The sequence below is a fragment of the Hylaeus anthracinus genome, unplaced genomic scaffold (assembly GCF_026225885.1).
Source record: "Hylaeus anthracinus isolate JK02 unplaced genomic scaffold, UHH_iyHylAnth1.0_haploid 12001, whole genome shotgun sequence".
Taxonomy (NCBI): Eukaryota; Metazoa; Arthropoda; class Insecta; order Hymenoptera; family Colletidae; genus Hylaeus; species Hylaeus anthracinus.
Window position 1 is genome coordinate 9,148,704 of NW_026534348.1, and position 23,187 is coordinate 9,171,890.

The window sequence follows — 23,187 nt, forward strand, 5'->3', positions numbered from 1 at the left end:
AATTGCCCAAGGAAGCTTCCCTCGTATCTCGATAAAATAAAGAATCTTTGGCGTGGTGGGTAAAAGAATTGCGGTAGGTATGAAGAAGAGAGAGATAGGAGACTGAAAATTATTTCAGGCACGTAGCAGCCACCTTCAAGGAAGATCGAGAGAACAACCCTTCTTTAACTCATTAGCACCATTATTGATTTATATAACTTTTAAAACATCTTCCCAGCAAGATTAAACAACCCTATTACAAAATAAATGTCTTCAGTTACTTGAAATATTTACAGCGATCGTTTCTTTCCTATCGAGAAAGAAAAGGGGATGTTAATTCATTTAATTTAATCTTAATAAAATTTTAATTCGAGAGGGGGTCCCAAATGACAATCGCAATTTTTCCCGTAGATTTTATAGACCCATTTAATTTAGACATGATAATATTTAATAGTGCATGTGATGCTTGTAACGAGCAGCAACTTTAACAAATTGCATTCCGTTTCATCGACATGAAAAGAAGCAATTCTTTTTCAAGCGATCGCCACGGCGTAGCTATGTGTGTAGATTGTATCAAGGTCTGATTACATTAGTGTATCGATCTGATGGTTTCAACCCTTCGGGTAAGGTTAACGGGGTGGATTGCACTTCGTCCAACGTAAGGGTTTTCCTCCCCTTGAAACGTCGCGAGGAACGCGCCTGTCATTTTCATATTTGTCCATAAACAGGAAGCAACGTTTGTGATTGTTGTGTCAATAAAATGTACCTATAAAAATTCTGCTAATCGTCGGTATATCGATTCGACACTCATGAATGAGAACGTGCTCAGGTCTCGACCTACTTTTGACCTAGATTACTGCCGATGGGGCTCGACTTTGTTTCCGCCGCCATCGGAACGATGGGAATGTAATTAACGTTAAATGGAGCCAATTAACGTGGTTCGGTATATGTGTATATAAAATATGCTTTATCGTGAACGAGATTTCTTCGGTTTTATAGACATCTAGTTATATACCAAACGAATTGAATTTTTTAATAATTTTATTCAATTCGTCATTGTATCTTTGGCAAAAGAAAGAATTTAATAATTAGCATACAATCTTTTTAGTGAAATTTGTGATAAGGTCTAAATACTTGTCATAAATTGATGCTATAATTTGAGCAAAATTTTAAATCATTTTTATCAAAGATTCAATATTTTTTGCAATAGATACTTTATCTGAGCAGATGCTATAAGTTAATTTCACAAGAATTTCCTATTTTATCACTGAATATTACAGTTTGTTTTTTTCAGATAAAGCACGATAAATGTTTCGTGACATGTGCAGTGAAATACGTTATCCGAATGAATATCTCGCTCGGAACACAACATAATTTGCGATTGTCCTACTCTATTTTGCGTACCGTAGCTTCTTTAAGTCGCGTCCTCGACATAAAGTACAGAGAGACACGCAAACCGCGGCATTATTATTCTCTCTGATACCACGATGTCTATGACTACGCTACGTCTTTGGAAAACTGTTCTATGAATACAATGTACGATTTATTTCGTTATGAAAACCATTAAACAGTACTAATTACACAGACTTACAATAAACATAAAAGTTTAAACATAAACTTTCAACGTTAACCCCAATTTTATTGTGTTATTAAATTTTAGTTTCTATTTAAAAAATGGTACACCAAAAGTTGTTTACAGTTCATTCTTTATTCGAAATTTTTCACCTAGATAAGAATTTACAAATCTCTGCTGCATAATAGATATCGATCAGTTGCCAAGTTTCCGCTGGATTATAATAAATATTTGATCTGAAATCTCTCGAACGTGCGTGACGCGACTGCATGAGCGGAGAGAGTGGGAAACAATCTTTATTAATATGCATGCTTCGATTTCAGGCGTGGAACGTAATTTTGCAACGTTGGCTTCATTACAATTCGTTAATAAATTCCCACAGAGTCCATATTCGTATTTCTGCAACGTATTATTAATAATATATTTTGAATCACCATATGTTTTATGCAGTTATATTCGTAAAAATAAGCATTTAGATGTTTGCAACCGTGAAGAAATGTAATTAATACCAAGCGGTACTAAAGTACACGCTCAACACATTCTATTCGCGATTCTAAATGTCGACTGCCGTGCAACATGCAAATTAACCGTTTTATTACCGTTTTCAACGTCTGTGTATATTCGACAAAATTATTCAAATCTTCTGCGTGCATTCGTACGTAAGCGATTCATTAAGTAGGTTATTTTTTCGTGACCTATGTTTGTATTTTCTCTTCTTCTATTTAACGTATGAGACGGTTTAAACATTGAAATCGAAAGTTCTAAGGACATATTTCTCAATGTGGCAAATTTTATCCATTTTTACAATAACTCTGAAGAAGCATGTCGTTTTTTTTTTTTAAATGTTTATCTTTCGAAAAATGTCCTTTCTGTTATAATAATTTGTATAATGTATGAATTAAAAAAGTTAAGGAAGCAAGGGTCACATCTTGTTAAACAATTATTTTATTATAAACGACACACGTAAGTTGCGTTATATCATACATACATATATTGTTATAAATATATTCGGAGGATAAACGAGTACCACATAAATATATGTTTATTCATATAAGTACAGATTTGTTTAACTTGGGTTTTTTTATACCACCGACACACTTAACCCTTTCGCTGTTTAAATAGAATACTTTCAAAAATTAGTATCATTTTCTTTGTAATATTTGTAAATTTGCATGATTCTTAATTTGGCCCGTTTAGTAGTGGTTCATATTAACACACTGAAAGTGTTTTAGTATATATGAATTAGAATTACTTTTAATTAAGAGTCTCGTTTCACCGAAGGTTCGGAGTATCTACCATGTTTCGCAGTATTTATCGTAAAGATATTTTTGATTTTTAATATTTTGTAGCGAAAGAGTTACGCTATTCGAAGACACGAGTGATTATATTTTATCGACTTTTAGCGTAAACGGAAGAAGGCACATAGAGCATGATGAATTTGAAAATGTATAAACTCTGGTGGTTCGAGGGCATTTTACACGCGTTCAAAAGACACTGGTTTATTTTTGTGTATATTACATCAGCCTATCTATTTTATTTACGAGAAAAAGAGTCAGAACAACAATCTATTTTCTAAATAAAAAAAAGTACAATTTGTCATATGCATTGAATAGAAATACCTTTTACGAAAGAAAAGTTACATTTCTAAAAATTTAAAACAAAAATTTCTTCATTAATATGAATTTTATTTTTTTTTTAAATCTAATTCTTTGAAACATTTTTGAATGTTTAATGCTCTAGAAGATTTCTAAAATGTATACGTTAATCCTTATAAATAACATTTAGATTTTTAATATAGATTTCAAATTAATGTAAAGTTTGTTAAACATAATTGTTCTGTCTCTCATTTACCTTAAATAGTTTAATATTGTTTTAAACGAACGAGTGATTATGAAAGTTATATAATACAGTTTGGATTCCTGTTCCTGTACGCAATTAAAAAAGTTCCACGCTACATAATTTTTACATCAATCTACGACACTGTATTCGATTATAGCCACTTGCTTTACTTATCGTAGATGAAACACTGAACGATGCAAGGATGTATCGTTATCAGCTGAACAACTCTTCACACTGTACAAAATTAAAAATTCTACTTGTTCTACTCAAAGTCACGTACGAAAAATAAGAAACCTTAATCAGAGATATTAAAAAATGATCTCCTCGTTGAATCGTAAATGACGATTGTAAATTAATAATAAAGTCACAGGTGTATTGTTATCGTTACTTCTGATAAAAAATATATTAATTCTGGACTTTATCCCAGCTAAAATTTAAATCTAGACAGATTTCGAGTTGCGTTACTTTCGCGATATCGTACGTAACATTACACATAGGCAGTTGTAGCGCACGAAACGAAATGTTATCAATATTATTTAATGTTCAGCTATTCGTTTATATAATTTATATTTCGCTTCGCAACACCATAAACGTTAGAAACGACAAATGTACGTTCGTTGACGGTCGAAACTCGAGATCATCCGAAATGAATTCGATTTTTCGCCTGTGTATATGTATGTTTATAATCATTCACAGTAATGTATATACTAATCTACTTTGTACATCGAAAGCATCGCGGTAACCTTTTGTTCGTGCTTTGAATTTATCGCGCACAAGTAGAGACAATGAATTTTTTAACGACTAGCCGAGTGAATGCGTTTTGATTTCGCGCGAATCCGGTTGCCATTTTTTGTCCCAGTTTCTTGTTCTTGGGGATATCGATAGACCTAAAAAGTACTACGCGTGGGATCATCTTTTAATGGTATGAACTTGCAGCATCGCGAGTCTGTGAAACAGTTTTCCAATCAACTTTATTAGAACTTCGTCTTCTTTGCAGAGGTCGAAATGTGAAGATTCTGCTATAAGTTCTGTTAAAACAGTGCAAACGTAACTTCTATGAAATAAGTTCTCGTGTTACGAGTTCTGATGAGAGCAGGCAAATGAAAGTTGATGGAATTGAAAGCTCCAGGTTGAATAAAATTCATGAGAAATAAATATAAAAAAATTCGCGTGTTTTCTCATGATCGATACCGAAGAACTCTCAGTCACTTTTACATTTTCACTTTGCGACTTCTATTTACTCTTTGTTTCTATATTGTGTACAATGTGATGATATATTATTTAATGAAACTATTAGATACAAAGTAGATACAAAGTTTTATTTGTTTTATGAAACTTATATCATGAGTGATGATACCTGTTTAACAAGTATAATTTTTCAAATAATTTCGAAGATAAATACATTTTTCTAAAAAAAAAACAGAAGTATACGTTTCAAGTTTCAACAGAAATAAAAAGAATAAAAGACAATCATTTTTCGATCTCTGCTTTGTTGACTTACGTTTCTTTCAAGACTGATTGCTAAAAGTAAGTCGACTTGTAAATGTAAGTTTTCGTCTTAGATTTAAAAATATTCTCCTCTCGAGGCAAAGTGAGAATTATCTTTACAAATAGAGACTCGTAGAAAATAAATCGTGTTATGATCTAAAGATTCTTTTGAGATTAGTTTGGTATAAACATTAAATGTTATTTTGTCAAATTTATTGTACGAAATAGTCAGAAAATGTTCAAGGCATCTGTGATAATGCAAAGTGTACACAGAGTGTATACAAACGTTGAGACAATCACGTAATTACTTTGGCCCCTAATATGGGTAATTTTTAAACGTTTCGTTTTTTGCCGTACTTTCATATTATTTTCATTTGGGAAGACGACCTAAGATCCATTTAAAATTTCATCCTATTCAGCGTATCTCTAACAACTCGACACTTAGCACTTGTTAACAGTATTTGTGCCTAACCAAACGTTTCTGCTGGTTCCATTTATCATACATAGTGATTTCTGCAACGATTAATGTTCAAAGCAGGGAATTTTACATTCACGCACAGTTTTTGTGCGCTCCTCTTGAAAGTGCAGCTTAACGAATGGAATTCAAAAGCTTGAACCTTGTAAGTCTAACGAAAATAAATAATATTTCGTTTAAGACTGATAAAAAGCATTACGTTCACTGAAAAATCAGTCTTTTTAGAATGTCTCTTTTAATTCATCCCTTGATATTGAACCCTAGGATGACTTTTGAGATCTTGACTTACTCAATCATGTATAGAATATTATTTTGTTCGTTAGTTTGGAATAATAATTAATTATTTTAATTAAGTAGTCGTTCTACTGCATTTTTTATTTTCCTTCGTGTGTATCTATCATGAACCATAATGTGTTACTATTTTGTACAAATTATCTTCTTTTTAAATGCATTTAACTTAAACCTGATAAAGTTAACATTCAAAGGTCTCAAGTCACCCAAGAAGTTGAACTTGACAGTAGTGGTCCTAAGGCGAATATTTGCAATTACTTTCTGCAAAAATTAACATAATATTCCCAGTTAGCTACACCGTAATTTCCAGTTTACTATGTCGTAAAAGTGTGCCAATAAATGGAGCCGACGATCATATCCAAGAAAGCATACAGTTGCCACCGTAGACATAGCAATGCAGCCGAAGCGGTCGCACAGACGGTTCGACTCGTGTCTGAAATGCATTATCTTCCGGGACAGTCGAGCTAAAAAGCACACACGTCCGCACTGTTTTCACCAGTACAAAGACGTTCTTTTATAAAACACGATTAATTCCCACCGCGCCGGTCGACGTTTACCTCCGTACACGTAACATTGTACGCGTTCGCCATCGATTCCACAAAGCGTGCCCCCGGTCGCATGAAGCACACAACGCATGTAAAGTTCGCGGGAACGTTCGCTCGAGCATCGATCAAATCCACTGTAATTTTAATCGCGACGGAACGACGCTCGACGTCCCCGTTAAAACGAGTCCTCAGCCTCGTCGGTGTCGATCAATGGCACCCTCTCGTATCGTAGAGCGGTGCTCGTCCCAGGCGGCTTAAACTGCTAAAGCGCCATACTTTTGATCTCGTTCTCATTCATCTGACCCTGAGATGAGGAGGGTGTCGCCTCCACCAATCCTTCGTCCTCGCCTTCGACTTCCTGCTTGTCCACGCAGTATCTGCACCGCATCTTGGCGTCGTCGCCCACTTGCACCGACCGCGTTATGATCACCAGCGTCGTCAGACTGATGACGAACAGCCCCGTGGGCACGATTATGGCGATCAGCAGCTCCGTTCGCGTCTTCTTCAGGTCGAAACGCGCCACCACCATGAACGAGTTGTTCTGGAACAAAACAGGATTCGAACCGTGTGGTCAGAAATAGGGGAAGCGGTGGCGGATGAGTCATCGCCCCGTTGAATCGATGATTTTGTGTATTCCAAGTAGGAGGACTTCGATGAATTTGATATATTATGTAGCCCATGTAGAATTAGGGAGGGTTTAAGTCATCACTTTAATGGATTCGTGTTTATTTAAAAGATACAGGACGTCGAAGTTTGCGAGTTTTATTTACCTACCATATTGAGTTCACTTTTTGTGTTTTTTCATTGAGAACATTTTGGCAGTGTGAACATTATTATTTTATTTGGCAACTTTCTGGTCGAAGGTGCGTGGTCAAAAACGTTTCAAGCATTGATTTAACGAGATAAACAAGAAGAGAAACTTGTGAAACTAGGCAAAAAATGATATCCGAGAGTAATTTGTTTTTAGGTCGGAGTTCAGCTCCAAATCTTACGTTAGATTAAGAGTTACCAGTGGTGACTTTTGGGTATCCCGATGAAAAATGAACTTTCCTGTTTCCCCGGCATCGGTCTTTCCAATATTTTTATACCTCTTCTGACTGCAAAGGATTACCTCTACATTTTTCTGACTTATAGGAGTTGTTTGTCGTCTACTCGGAAGTATCGTACTTCGTCAATGTCATGTACCTCATCGTTGATACCACGCGCGATGAAAAAGGTTAGAGAGTTGATAAAAAATGTATTCCGTGTAACGTTTCAAATATGGATTCAATTGGAAATGAAATTTAACGTACCACGGGCTTCTTGTTCCCCCAAAGGGAATCAACGAACATGGTTTCAATTTCGTAAGGCTTAGGGAAATATCCCTGAGGGCAGGAATGTGCCAAATAACATAGAATAACATCCGTGACATAAGCAAGTTTTAAAAATGAAAATATCATTCTCGTCGGATGGAAGATGCGAAGAAACTTAAATGCAAGATAAAGCAACAACCTGACGGGCTGTATTTTTTAGCAGTTGTCCTGAATTCCATTCTGAGAAGAGATAAATATTTTTTAAACAATGTCATTTGGTCCAAATACGGTATGTCTAAGTTTTTAAAAATGACATGACCCTTATCGATTAGTAATGTAACTTTTGAATTTATGTATTTAGTTTTAACGTTTCAATTATAGTATCCTATAATCCTATATCCTATAATTATAGTATCCTATGGTATCCTTGATACTAATATTTACTTGCCTGGAACCGCAAGTTAACTACCAGCATGCAATTACTACACCAGGATTATATTTCTGGCCAGTACAGCAATAAATAGAACAAATGTTTAAGGGTATCTAACAATGATCATAACAATCTATTCTATCAGGGGTTTTCGGGGTCGCTGATTCCAAATCTGTACTCAGAATTTAGAAATTTAAAATGGCTGATACAACATAACGACACAAAATGCGAAAAATGACTCATTTTAGATGAAATTGGTATACAAGGGGTTTTTCAGGTCGCTGATTCCAAATCTGAACTCAAAATTTAGGTATTCAAAATGGCGGATCCAATATGGCGGACCAAAATGAGAAAATTGATTCGATTTGGATGAAACTTAATATACAGGGGTTATTAAATATACCTGTAGCTATTTCTATACTACATTCGATTAGTGTTAGATTTACAGAATGTTAGCGTACTATTTCAATTTGTTCCGCTCTATTTATCTCATGCTACATTAGTCACATGCCACCTTAAATCGTTCTCGCGACAAGGTCGTTCGGGAAACACGAAGAGCGGTAAATGAAATATTCGTTTGACGTCCAATTTCACGGCACCCGTTGGAAATTCTATGAAAAGCAATTCTTAGTCTTCACGAATTTTTCTTTTTAAAACAACTATACGAATTTAGAATAAAATATGTAAGAAATAAAATTGAAAGGATAACAGCAATACAAGATTGTTTGTTTTGTTGTATCCACTTTAATTTCCATTATTTAAAAATTATCTAGCAACAGAAGCAGCTCATTATTATTCTATTCAATTCCATGTAAAGATTAATTCAAAACTATTTTGTTATTTCTCTAAAACAGAAGAAAAATACCTATTGTTAGAGGCTCCAGTGATTCACTGGTGCAAGATAATTTCATTGGAGATCCAATTAATGGAAACGAACAATGCGCGCGCCAGACCTTCCAGAGGTAGAAACACATTGTTGGTATTGAACAAGATGTAATTCTCTCAAATTACTCATTAAACCATTTCCTGGAAAAAGGAGGTAGCAATTTCGCACCGCTTTTATCTATATGCTCGTCGAAACGTTCGAAAGCGCATCGCTCGTTTCCATTGTTATCGCAACACGAAGCGCAGAGTAATTGTGCTGTGGATCTGTAATTTGAAAGGAAGTCTCCAATGACACGTCAGTCGCTGCTTCCAATGCTTTAAAAATGATTTTTCCCGTCCAGCGGAGTTTTACTATGGAAGGATTTAAATAAACGTAATTGGTCGCAAGTTTCTACTGCATGAAATAAAATGTCGTTATGCGAGTTTGCTAATTGAGTTTAATAGTTAACCAAACGCAGAGGAAAACGCGGTGTGTAATTTTCTTAATGAGATTATTTCGTCGTGATTGCAACGTTATTTTAGTTCCTATCTCGATGTTTCATTGCGAAATATCATTATTAATCAAGAGTGTAAAAAGGACTCACTTTGTAAAAAGGACAAATTTTACACGAACGAAAAATGCTACATTCTGTCTTCTCCAGCAATAACTCAGAATCACGCAAGAGAGGATTCCGTAGTTCGGTCTCGGAACATTGAACTGACAAAAACGTTACACAAACAGGTCGATACATCAGAACGAATGGACGACGATGTCGTTATGGAAAATAACGTACCTTGTTGTAGTAGCAGGGATATCGACTCTGGGCCGTTTGATTCACGCCATCCCGTCCGTGAGTGGCAAGAAACTCTTTACATTCCCCTTTAAGTGTGTTGACACAACCTTCCAGGTTTATATAAAGACGCGAATTATTGTAGATCGTGAGCGATCGCTGCGCTGGCACGTAGGCGTCGGTTGGATCCAGAGGATTCTGCAAGCTCTTCTCATATATAGTCAGAAAGCTCGTAAAGTTGATGTACGGCTGGGGCACCGGGATTTCCTTTAACAAGGTACCGTTGACGCAATCCTCCGTCCTGCGAAACAGATGTCGGAATAGGATTTATCCCTTGGAATATCGTTGCGAATACAAACACATTTATGCTGTTTGAAAATTCCATTTACCATTTCAAAGTAAACAATTTCTCAGCTATCAGCCTGTCAATTTCAAGATAATCGATATCGAAAAAGAATATTTTCACTACGTCTCGAATGTGTATCACAGATGTATGTACGTATAGAGAATAGTAATTTTGTTATTAATTATCTTCCCTATTTTCTTTCCAAAGGTGAAGGAAGTGGGAATTTAATGTTAATGGTTTTTGGAAGCACAAAATCTATAATATATAATTACTAATACATTTCATTTATCATTCTGTTTGCCAATATTCGACTTGTCTGGTCTGTCTTATTCTACTACGTGGTCAGACCAGAAACTGGGACCGCACGTGTCCAGGCGCAGTGACAATATCTAGCTTGTCTGAATAAGTATGCCTTGTTCTACTGCCTGATCTAGTAGAGTAGAATCGTAACTGTGCAAGTGCAGTAATAATATTCTAATAAATATCCTGTCTTAACTGAGATTGTACTGACCCAAGAGTTTGAATCAGACTGTTTAACGCCAGGCAATGTAATTCACTTTAATTTGTAGAATGAACGTTTGCAAACTTTCTCAGTAAGGTTAATGTCTCCATTAGCGAATTCATTTCTTCGTTGACTGTTTCTTTCCATTTTCTCTCACGAGTGACAGATAAATTGGATTTAGGATTAACTTGTAGAACACAGCCTTATTCACTGAACCTCGTTCTTTCACCCTACTACGATAGAATGTAATTCATCTACTTTCATTTTGTTTTTAATTAGTACCAAAAATGTCTTCAATTAGACATAAAGAGTACGAATACTTATGGGACTGACTGTATGTATCTGTTATACTTATTTCTAAACGATTACATTTTCCTGTCCACTAATTATTTTTCTGAGATCCGTCTCTTAGAAAGCCACCTTATTATTGAACAAAACTCCCTTAGTTTCATGAAACTTTGTTGATCAAACTCAAAACGTAATCGTATCTCCTCGTTCGTACGTGGTCGATACTTTATTTTCTGCTTGCGCTCCTCCAAAGTTACATTTTCGTTTCCCAAGCAAGTGGCAACCGACGACAAACAAGATCCCTGATAAACTTAATATTTCTCCCAACTGTTTCGTCTCGTAAACACATCCCAAGCGAAACGATCCTTCTGTTCTTGCAAAAACACTCATACACCGTTTCGGGAACGAGCTTTTCTTATTGGTTCGCGAAAGAACTCCTTAGTCCAACGAAACGTTCGCGAAAGTGAAACAGCGTGACGAACGACCCGAATAAAAGGAACACAAGGGTTACACACGAGTCAGAAAAATGTGGCCTTCGACTGGCGAATCGGGCAAAGCCGCAAGATCAATGGTTGCCATGGAAATACCCTTATCGGCGTGTCTTCTAGCCTCTAAGAACGAGAATATGCGGAAACGCTACGTGTCCCTCATAGGGAGTAATTGACACTACCACGTGTAGGGGTGCAATTAGAAAGGAACTCATATCGCGTGGTGGAATTTCATTTTCAGAAACGACATCAACGTTATCATTATTGTTTGTGTTTTACCATATTCGAGGCTGGGTTAATAATCACATAGCGAGTTCTCGAGTGTATACAGTAACGTATACTTATTTTTAATTCCATACATTGTTCGCTTGCTTTTTTCTATTCGGTATTTTATTCAAAACTTGTTAATATTTTATTGTACGGATATTTACTTGGAATCACACTCATTCGATATAAATTCAACTAGGTACTTTCAGTATTCGTTAAAGAACAATAACTTTCTAGAAAATCGTATACTCTCTGACTTTATTTTTGACGATCTGTAGCATTCAATTTATATAACAAAAATGTTGTGATCCATCTTTGAAAATTCAAACAAATTTAGCCTTTTCATGTAGAAAAATAAGGAAAAATAAAAGTCAAGCTTGAGCATGCATTAAGGATTCTGGCTTCTCAGTTTTCTTGAGCGAACCTACAAATGTATAAACAAACTTTAAAATTCGTTTTTATATAGTCGTATAATAATTTTCAATTAAAAGACAAACTAATATTTTCTCTAGAAGTTCATTGAAATTTCCACGCCAAGCCCCCATTGATGGAAATTTGTGCGTGAACTCGAGATTCCAGGCGAACGGTGTTCCAGGAATATGATTATGACGTGCTTCTTCGTTTTCGGATATTGCACGCTTGAAGATTTCGAGAAGATTCCGCGTTAGTTTCACAGATAACGGGATCGGGAGTCAATTTCGAGAACGGTGAATGGCTTTTACGCGAGGTTACACAATCGATGTCGAGATTCTTGGTGGCTTCTGGCGAATCCATTGTGTACCATCGCTTCTTACTCCCGGAGTACGAGTTTTTGCGAAAACTACGGATCGTTGGGATTGAAAGGAGGAAAATACGAGGGTGGAACGGAGGGAGTCGGCCACTTTAGCTCCGAAGATGTTGACCCCAGACGCGACCGAGTGCGACGAACTCTTGGCCGCGTCTCCTCTCGGGATCACCTTGCTCGCACTGGGCTGACACTGAACCTATTCGGCTCGATAATATGGATAATCGCGGAGCTGTTTGATCCCTGATATCTTAATTACACGGCTAGACATTGAGTCTACTCGAATTCACGATTCCCTCTCGGAGGATTTGCGATCTCAGCTGTCGTAGTGGATTGATGTCGTTGGTGGATATCGACTGAACCATCAGACTGGCACTGTGCAATAGCTTAGCGTGCAATTGTCTTAACTCGAGCTCTGGGTTCATCGTGGTGATTTTACGGCTGTGTTGTAGCCGACTCGTTTAAAATTACGAGCTTAGGAAACCTTACTCATTAATAAATAGTGTTGGGGACACGATAGTGCTTCTGAAATTTTATTACGAGATGAAATAATTGTTTTTCTAATAAACAATGATTCTACAGCTTTAATTTGTTCATTTAATGTTGTTACTCTTTTTAATAATGAACCGTCAGTGACTTTAATATATTCATATATTTAATTTTAAATTCATTTGTATTTTTAGGAATGTGAAACTCACGAACCTAACAGGCTCTGAACTTGCATCTCAATACTGCAATTAATTAACGATTGTCTGTTTAATAAATAGTAAAGTCATTCCATCGAATTGATAGACATTCAGCCTACCCGATCGTACAGCTCCCATCTAGCGGATTTGCATTCGTGATCTCGTTTGCAACGAAGGATTGATGTCGTTAGCTGACGTCGTCTGACCATCAGTACGGCATTATGCAACAGTTTAGTTCATCGTTAATTGAACTCAGGCTTTATCTGCATTCAAATTGTTCTTTCTTACGATTGAAGTAAAAATGTCTTACCTCACGATTTTTTTGTCTTTGGTGACAGCGATACAGCTGGCGACGATGCTTCCATTTCGGTCGTCCCAAATTTTCAGAGGCGTGGCCAGCCTTGTGCCAGGTAAATTCCCATGTGCCGTATTCAGGGCTAGGCCGCGAGTACATTTCGCAGTGATGATGTTGTCGTCTTGCATGAGAAACACGTTCACGTCGGACGTGCTGATCTTCGGGCAATAGCGATCGCATCTGAACGCGTACTTGATCTTCGTGCATCTGGAGCTCTGGCAGCTGAAGTATCCGTTCAGCTTAACGTTGTCTTTCTCGCTGTCGACGACAATGCCGTCTGCCTTGTGATGGCACAGCATCAGCTCACTTATGTTGGCACAGTGGCCGAGATTGCAGTCGAATACTCCAGAAAGTACGCTGCACTCGCTGCCGTTGTTGCAGTTGTATTTTTTCAAGGAAGCTATGTTCACCTGACAAGAGAGATTGGTCGATTTTGAACGATCAGAAAACTAAAGGTCAAATGAATAAAATTGATAGTCGATGTTATTAGAAATGGGAATAAATTTTATCCTTATAAGTAGAGAACGTCAAGCACAAGTCAGTCATAACTAGTTTTATTTTAATTCGTTGTCAAAATTAATAAACTTAGAAGTAGAATAGAAGTAGAACATATACAAGTTTTTAAAAATGTATTCAATATTACTCAAGCCATCCTAAAAATTTGGGAGATTCAAGTATGTAGATATTAACCCCAGAGGTTTTGCACTCACGCAACTCGTTTCTTTCATTTTTGGGGCACTCCCCAGAGTGTAATCTATATTCTGCCATCTGACACGCTTACCCTTTCCTCGGATCGAAATTCAACGTGATTGATGGTTATTTCTAGATTGGTTTCATTGCTACCTGCCGCTTACCCATCATCGTGATAAGCAATTATGCATCGTATGAGACAGTTCCAGCTATATGGAACACTTCCTTGAAATATATCAATATTCTCAAACTTTCGTATTCAAGTACGTCCATGGCCATAAAGATTCCGATTTTAAGGCCATTTTAAGCATCCTGCATATTCGATTTTCAATCACTATGCGTAGCACTATGTTGATCGATAAAAGGTGCGGCGGATGAGTAGGACAGGAGCCATTAGAACTAGATCGTGAACGTTACGTAGCAGGTAACGAGGTTATCGCATCAAAGTAACAGGCGGCAGAGTATATTCATTACATTAGCAAAACTCGCCGATATCGCTAACATGCGCAGCGAACTCGATTTTTGCTCGAAAAATTGTTGTTCGCCCCGTGTACAACGCATCTAACGCATAACAAATTTCTGTAAAATAAGGCAGATTAACCTTGTTTCTCGGTTGCGTTACCCTGTCGAAACGATTTCCTTTTTTTCGCCCTTTCCACACGTCTGCTCGACCTTTCCAGAAAGCACTTTGCGCGAAAGGTACTCGATCCACACGCAATATGGTCTTTTTATCGACTCTCTTGCGCTCGACTACATTAACCGGAGTACCGTTTACAAAGTGCCAGTGTGACGCGTTAAAACGGCTACTGTGCGATCATTTTTTCTTTCGATCTTCCCCCGCGTAACTGAATTTTCCACGGTTAACGTCGTTAGTTCTGGAAATTTACCCTTGTCAAAGAGTTTCATTAAAATTTACCTGAATCTGCGGCAAAACTTTAATACTATACCATTGAATATTATTAAATGTTACTATATACACATTCAATACTTATTTTGGTAACAACAAATAGTATTGTAATAATTTACAGGGTATATTAACCCTTCGAGTGCCAAGAAGCGATATATCGTTGTTCGAAGCTGTAAACTCTATAACTACGTATAACAACAATGAGTAAAGAACAAATAACTGAAAAGAGTCATTTTAACAGACAATAAATTATTTTCATTTGCGAATAAAATGCAAGTTCGAGTTTTTGTGAAAGTATTTTCTTTATACTAATATATATGTATTGTTAAACCTATAACGTTTTATTTTTACACACAGCTAATTAAAAAGGGAGTCAGCTGCTATTTATCCGAACGGATAATCAACTCACTTCACTCGAAGCAGTATAAAACACGAGAAGTAGAATTTTAGTACGACTGTTGACGCAGCCCCTGAATTATTTCCAATGGAAGATGCGATACGCCCGACTGGAGCAAACAATAAGATTCAAGTGGTTGCCCCAGGAAGATCGACATTGCATGTGACACGGGGAAATAAAATTCTGAGAGTCGAAGCTTTCACGACCGCGGTGTCTGCATGGGCATCTTGTAATTGCTGTTGTTTTAGTCCTTGTCGCGAGTAATTTGATATGGATCGATTTTAATTTGTTCTAATTCGTTGTCAATTCTCTATTCAATTTTATATTCCCTCTTAATGACGAAACGTTTTTGTTATCAGTTGAATGCAGTTCTTCCAATCGAGTAATGCTTGCTTTCACTATTTCTATGATTCATGTATATGGAAAACGTTTTCTGTAGTATTGAATCGCATTGTAGCATCGCAGTAATTCGATGGAGTCTCAGAATTGAAAAAGATAACTGAATTGATAGACGGTAAATTGCATCGCTTTCGTTACCTATAGACACAAGCGTAAGTGAAAGATTCAGGGTATAGGATACGGCACTAGCGTCGCGGAGTGCACCCTTAGAAGTTATCAAACACGATTTTCCGAGAAAAGAAACTCATAGTGGAAAAATCCATTTTACAATTTCAACTTGCTCCTGCACAAAGCCTTTCTTATGTCGCTACAAATTAAGCTTCACCTGGTATAGTTCGAATCCCGTGCTCGTTAGCTACAATTCACTTTGTTTATGGTAGTGTTATAATATAAGACAAACAGAGTAGATACTAAATTATTATTCAAATCGATAATCATGAATGCATAAATATCCCCAGGCAAATTATAACTTTGACATGAAATGCAAATTCAAATTGATATTTACGTTTTCCCATTCCATTCCAAACTAAGATTCAAGATTTGTTATTTCACGATAAGGTCAGATGTTCTTCCGATCAACAAATGCGAAAGGGCGTTGATATCAAGGGAGATAATGGAAAATTGTTGTTTCCTGTGAGATTTATCGTGCTTGTAATTTAACAAGTGTCGGATGATCCGTGAACCTCATTTTCTTGCACGTTTCAACGGAAAGCACAGTTTTCAAGTTATTACGATCAATTTATTCCGCAATGCATCTCGGACTGGAGAAAATAGAGCACGGTTTCTGGGTACCTATTTGCCTGCCTAGGGCGTTACAATCGGAGAAAGGTTCACTACCATGAGAAAGAAACAGATGTATGCAGTTGGTATGAAAGATTCGAGAATCTTTCAATGGTACATTCTTCTAACATTTTAACCTTTTGGGAACGATGAACTCGTGCACCTGCTCGACGATAGTAATCGATATGAACTTACATCAATATTTGATCAATAATGTTAGCTTGTACTCCCAGAATGAGCATGTAAATATATAATATAGAAATATTTGTTCTTAAATAGTAGTGAAATAGAAATATAATTACTTGAATCGACGAACATGTGACATTAAAGTTAAAAGCATGGGAAACTCGGTGAAGAGGAATTAAACGTTGACGTTAGAGCATACCTGTGGACAGGCTATACTGTTGAATTTCGTACAGTTCTCGAAAACGATGTCTGTTCCATTCCTCCTCACGGTTGCGTGTATCTGAGGGCAAAATCCGGTGGTCCTTGTTAAGCACCACTCCCCGCAACTCGCCCAGCCGCAATTATTAGCTAAGGTGGTGTTAATGGTTTGGCACATGACTGGATCCGGATCGATCCCAGCGTGAAAGGCTCTGCAATTAATTGCGTCGACTTCATTAATATTTCTCCCCGAGGCACTTCGGTTATCGCGTGACAGAACACAATATTTCAAACACTCGGTGGAACGAATTTTTCGATGCGTTTATAATGTGCCTCGACTCTTGCCGTTAGTGAAATTATTTTAAAATAGTATTTTTTAACATTGGCCACGTGGATAAAGGAGAATCACGTTTACGCATGGATTTGTAACTTATGATTAACACATTCGCAACCGGCGAATATTTTACGTTTATAATACCGAGTACTAACAAAAATAATACAATTCTGAAGCCAGACATCGTTAATTTGTATCCTTAGGGCGAAGACAAAAATTATAAAATATGTTTTGAAATATCACTGTTGTAAATATGTAGTTCATAAAATAAAAAAGATTTTCATAATTTTTTCATAACCAGGAATAGAATTTGGAGTGGAATTCACGTCAGTGGTCACGAATGTGTTAATTTTTAATTTTAATGAAGAACATCCAACGAATTGCTATGACAATCTCAAGTTAATAAACAAACATCTTAAAAAATGTATTGAAATCTTGACAAAAATCTTCTTGAATTTTAGAGTTGACGACTGCGTGTACCCCTTTAAGGATTTATACCAGAAACCCTAAACTTTAAGTAGCCACACAATAAAACGGGATTTTTTCGCTCGACGGACGAGGAAATCCCCTCAAGTTAGTTAAAGTCACGGTCAGACATCGGGTTATAGATCTCCTAGAAAATTAAGGCCGATCGAGTCGTAACTTCATTACGATCGGCCTTGGTCAATTAATCGATGCAGCCTTGTCGTTTACCTGTGGGACGGCATGTAGATTGCCACGCTCAGATAAACAAGCGCTACGCAGCTGATGACAATTGTAAACTGACAGAAGCAGATACTGCCGCATATCCTGCGATCCTGTTCCGGTATCAGACGGCGTTTGTGCTTCCGGCCCATCGCGAGTATCCGATCGAATCACTTGTTGCCCTTCTTTTCCCGTGAAGCGTACTTCAGCGGTAATCTTAAAACTGATTAATCCAAGTGGTTCTTCGCGAGGCGTGAATTCACTTCAAACGCTGCGCCATTTCGAACCACTCGACCCGAATTGTTTTCATAAAGAAGAAATTCCAGTTATCATCGATTCCTCTTATTTGAAGTTCGTAACAGCACGCTGTATACGGTGCAATTGTTTATTTCACGTGCAAGGTAGAAGTCGATTCTTTCTGTAAATAAAATTGTGCAGTTTTACATTTTGGGTGATAAACAGATCATTGTTAGAAATTAATAATTTATATATATATTTATTTATTTATTTATTGTTGCATCAGCTTGTAAGCCATTAGCGACCACTGTGAGTTACATGTTCATTTATATATGTGAGACATAATATCCGTATCATTTTTGTGTACATCTTTTTGATGTATCATATTGGAAAGCAAATCTAACGTCCCTTATAATAAACATGATTATTTACAGATCTGAAAAGTTTGTATCGTGCAGTAGCGCGTGATGTGAATTTACCAACTCGTTTGATTCTGCCAAAGGAATAATACAAGATACGTGCCTGTTGCATTCATTTTTAAATTAAGCGACGAAACTTGTTGCTCGCTAGAATCGATTTATTTTCTTCGCGTGAAAGAACTATGGCTTCCAAAGATGTAATTTAGCTCGCAAACCTCTGCGTCTACGTTAACAGTTCGGATACTTTTTCAAAGAAGTTACTGAAATTTGTAAGCCTCGACACGATTCAGAACAGGTGTCTTGGTCGCTCGGCCACGCAAACACATTTATCACGAGCAAACCTTTGCGTTAACATTGATTCCAGGGTTCCACGTGCCACGAAAATTCTCTGTTACGACGTGGGCGTAGTCAGAGGGGAAATTATTTGCTTTTCATTAAGAAAGCCTCTTAACGAATCGATCGTTTCCCCGTATGAAATTGAAATTTAAAACAGAACAAAACGTTCGACGGAGTTTTGACTGCGAAAGGTCGTCTGAAACATCGATTTTCCAGTTATATAAGATTTTACATGAAGCATGAAGCATGACACGCGATGAAGATCAAACTCTGATTACGTAATTGATTTTAAATTATAACTCTTTTCGTAAAAGAATTTAGATTTATAACAAAAGTATTTTCAACGTTACACAAGGAGGGAAAATTATGAAAAATTGGGAGATATTAAAAGGAAATTTTAAAAATTGGAGGTTTCCAGATATAATGTAGTATTTAAGAATCTTTTTTAATCAAGCTGAAGAGCTCGAATCTGTAAAGAACTGTGCGTCGAGTGGCTCCTACCCAGAAGTAGAAACATACAGAAGTAGAAGTGGGGAACTTAGTATCGATTGAGTGACATCGTTAGAAGCAACTCTTCTAGGCATCTACTAGCTCCCTTTGCGTACAGTCCTTCGTCTGAAGCTCATATCGTGTGACCCTCGACTTTTCTGAAGATGTGAGTCACCGTTCCTATGAATCCCGAGCCTGGTAAAGGCCAGACAATCTACGAAGTTATTGATTCATTTTCGCGGAAAGGAAGACATCAACGAGTTACTTGGACGAGTAAATGTCATTAGAAACTCGTAGTGTAGGCGACTATTTCTAATAGTTAGTCCAAAGAGGGAGTATTTATTGATAGTTTAGAGAGCTCAGCTAGGGTGAACGAAAGGTTCAAACGTCACCCTAGGAACACGATCGATCGATACTTTTATTCCTTGGAACAGGTAGAAAGACTGATACTTATATTCATCGATCATCGACTGACTACGAGTAACGTGTACAAGGTATCTCATTCTGAAGGCATAGTTTGATACTTTGCGATGGAAGTTGGGGCAACTTTGTAATTGTTTTTCTAGTGAAGAAATAATTGAGTCAGGGTGAAAGTTAGAAGACATAGTCATTGATACGATTGATAAGAGTACTGATTAAAATACAGGGTACCTGAGACTTGACTATTAAAGATGAAAAAATATTTAAGTGATTCGCATTTTTGAGAAATTATTCAGTATTTAATGACGGCTATTTTAAAACTTCAGTTGGAGAAACACACATTTAATCTACATCTGTATATATTTTTTTTAAATAACAAAATTAGCTTCTTGTATAATTTTTTTCTCTTTTATACTACATCTCAGCCTGTTTTCTCCAAAACTAGTTTAATTATTTGTTTTTAAATGATTACCAAAGACGATCCACAGACAGGATCGTTTAATGAACGAAGTTTTATTCTTACCAAAACAGAGTAAATTTTATCTAGATTAAAAATCTGACCACTCAGCGGTACATGTTGATTTTCGATGGCTATCGATCATTCTGTCCATGCCCCCTCTACCACGTCGACGGTTTCAGTCCGTTTTTCCTAGCCACCTTCCTACATTTGCTTCATCGACTTTTTTTTTTTATCTTTCCGCGCTATCCACGTGTCAGCCTTAATGCACTTATGGCAATTACCGGGTTTTAACTTCATTAGGAGCAGCGCCTGTGTAAACAGGCGTACTCCATCGGATGACGTGCAATTAGATACTCGTAATCCCATTACAGCGTAAGGGACGATCACTTAACGGCCGTTCGAGAATAATACTTATCGATTTGGGGAAACTTTCACGCGCTTCTAAACGTTAAGAGGTTTCTTGAGCCCACTCACGATGCATCGGTGTTTAACTCAGACTTGAAAAGTATTTCTACTTTGAAAATTCGTCGATGACACCTTGAAGGAACTATAATAGCGTAAGTGTTCTACGATATACTAACTATGGTTGCACGAAATTGTATTTCTTACTTAACTCGATAGTTGTAGCGTGGAAGTACCGAAGGTGCGTCAAGTTCATGGGAACTGGGCTTTCTAGATAATTAGGTGTTACGTGTTACTGTTAAGTCTAGAAAATAATGTCTCTCCTTAAACAGTTTTTGTTCTGTTTGTAATTAAAGTAGAGTATCTTGTTTTTGTAATGAAATATTTCTTCCCTGGCAATTCTATCCTACTGATTGTTGTTCTAGACTTATGTGTGAACAGGCTAATTTATTTTCGAGATATTGAAAGAAACAATTCTAAACGAACGCAATTATTTTTACAAACTTGATCGGTGAGAGTTTCATTTATCTATACATCAATCATTTATATGAATTTTTGTATAATCAAATAAAAGAAACGTTTCATATGCATTTTGTTCCTATTACAAGAAATTTCTTCGGGCGAAAGTTACTCACTTCATTCAGTGGTCCATCGAAAGATCGATTGATAAAGTTCGAACAAGTGTTCGTGGTCTACGAGAGGTAAAGTCGCGCAGGTGTTACGGAAATGAGTAAATTTCAGTTTAGCGGATCTAGGAACTGAAGAAACTTCATTGTGCCGTGACATGTTTCCCAGAGAACGCTACGCAAACACTTACAAGTAGTACGAAACGTGTTCGTGATAGGATCAACGTCTTTTACCTTCAGGACTACCCACAACTCTGCTAAATGTCTCTGCTATCTTCGATCGAGGACAGTCGCCGTTTGAATATCACTTTTTCTTATTTAAAGAAGTCGGTCAAACTCCGTTGTATCTTGAAGATAAATCGACGTCGCATTGTTGCTTTTTATCTTGAGTATAGTTCAACGATTCACGATACAATCACTTGATATGAATGAACCACTGATAGGAAACAATAACTGAATTTTAGCTTCTAAAAGGAATGAATTCGACACAGTATTTGGTTCTGATTTTATATAAAATAGAATCAAAGTGAAAATGAAAGAGCAATACCAAAAGTAAACATTAACAGTTAGATTATATCCTCACTAATTATCGATGATCAAACTCGACACAGTAATTTATTTGGTGTCCACCAAAAATATTCAATTAATTCAATTCTCAGGTTCAAACTATCATTCTTTACGAATATTCACCACGTTCGCTCAAATGAGACTGCCAAGCCGGTATCACGCTCCCGATATATATCGATAGATCCTCGTTTCACCCAAAACTCGAGTTTCAAACTGTTCAACACAACAACAAGCGGTCAGAATAGATGCAATGCGCTCATGGCTTCATTTCCATCCATGTTTCTCCTTGTCACATCTTTTCGTGGTACGTTGACATCGAGGAGAACGAAACCTCCCCGATTAGAAGTGCCGAACGACCGCGAAGCACCCACGCAATCCCGACGACTGTTTGAAAACAGGTCTGGTCGTCGAGTGTATGGCTCGCAAGCTCCCCCATGCCGAGCTTGCGCCCTGGAGTGCCCGTGGCTCTTATGGGGAGTCAACCGAATCGGTAATTTCTATGTTGGATCCAGCTGCCAGAAATGAGCAGCATTTCATTTGAATAATTGATGACGAATAAAACCTTCGCGTAGCTTGTGTATTATTTACGCGCATCCCTTATTCAATTAAGGGATCAGCATACAACAGACGTTACGTGACTGAATATTTTATTCTGCAAGTATGGGCTGGTAAACTTTAACAAATTTTTTATTTTGCATTTGCACGTACATAGGTATGTGAAATTCGGCAGACCTGATCGTAGAATTAAATAAGCGTGTAAGTTAGTTCAGTGAAAGCTCTATGATCTATTTGAAGCCTGAGTACTTTTAAGATGAAGTAAATGAATTGTAAAGCCTAAATGCTTTTAAAACTATTATATTGACGTGTTCTTACCCTTTCCTGTCAGGTCTTTCGAGAATTTGCTTGATCTTGATCAATGTCACTGTATATTTAGTGATTTAAGAAACTTAAAAACTGCCATTTATTCGTACATTTTCCAAATTATTTTTCCATTTCACCACCCTTCTTGTTCCACCAAGCATGGTTCTATTCTGCAAGTCGTTATTGCTGACACGAACCAAATCGTTTCTGCAGCCCGTAGCATTTCGTAGCTACATTATATAGCTTCCGAAAGTTGCCCTCAATTCAATGTTTTAAATTACTTTTGTCTCCATCGCGTACCACCTTATCAGTATTCATTGAACTACCTACATTTGTTTCCAAGAGTTTCTAGACAGATTGCATTTAAGCTTTCTTTAGAAGTGATGGATTTTACATAGAATGTAACCAAAGTAAATTTGGCAGAACTTCCTCCCATGAAATATTCTCTGTATTTATAACGATGCTTCCCCTTCGAAAGGAGAGCTAACGAAGTTCATGCTCAGAAATTATGG

General features: G+C 36.9%; 1 protein-coding gene across 1 annotated transcript; it reads right to left on the minus strand.

Moving 5' to 3' along the window:
• Positions 1-1,794: 1,794 nt before the first annotated feature.
• LOC128891358 (uncharacterized) lies at positions 1,795-21,968 on the minus strand. Its single transcript, XM_054150799.1, has 7 exons — positions 21,938-21,968; positions 21,482-21,631; positions 17,868-18,276; positions 16,842-17,052; positions 13,239-13,693; positions 9,571-9,868; positions 1,795-6,731 (listed from the first exon to the last, which is right to left on the minus strand). The coding sequence occupies exons 3-7, from the start codon at positions 18,008-18,010 to the stop codon at positions 6,453-6,455; spliced, it is 1,386 nt and encodes a 461-aa protein (XP_054006774.1). The 5' UTR covers positions 18,011-18,276; positions 21,482-21,631; positions 21,938-21,968; the 3' UTR covers positions 1,795-6,452.
• Positions 21,969-23,187: the final 1,219 nt, after the last annotated feature.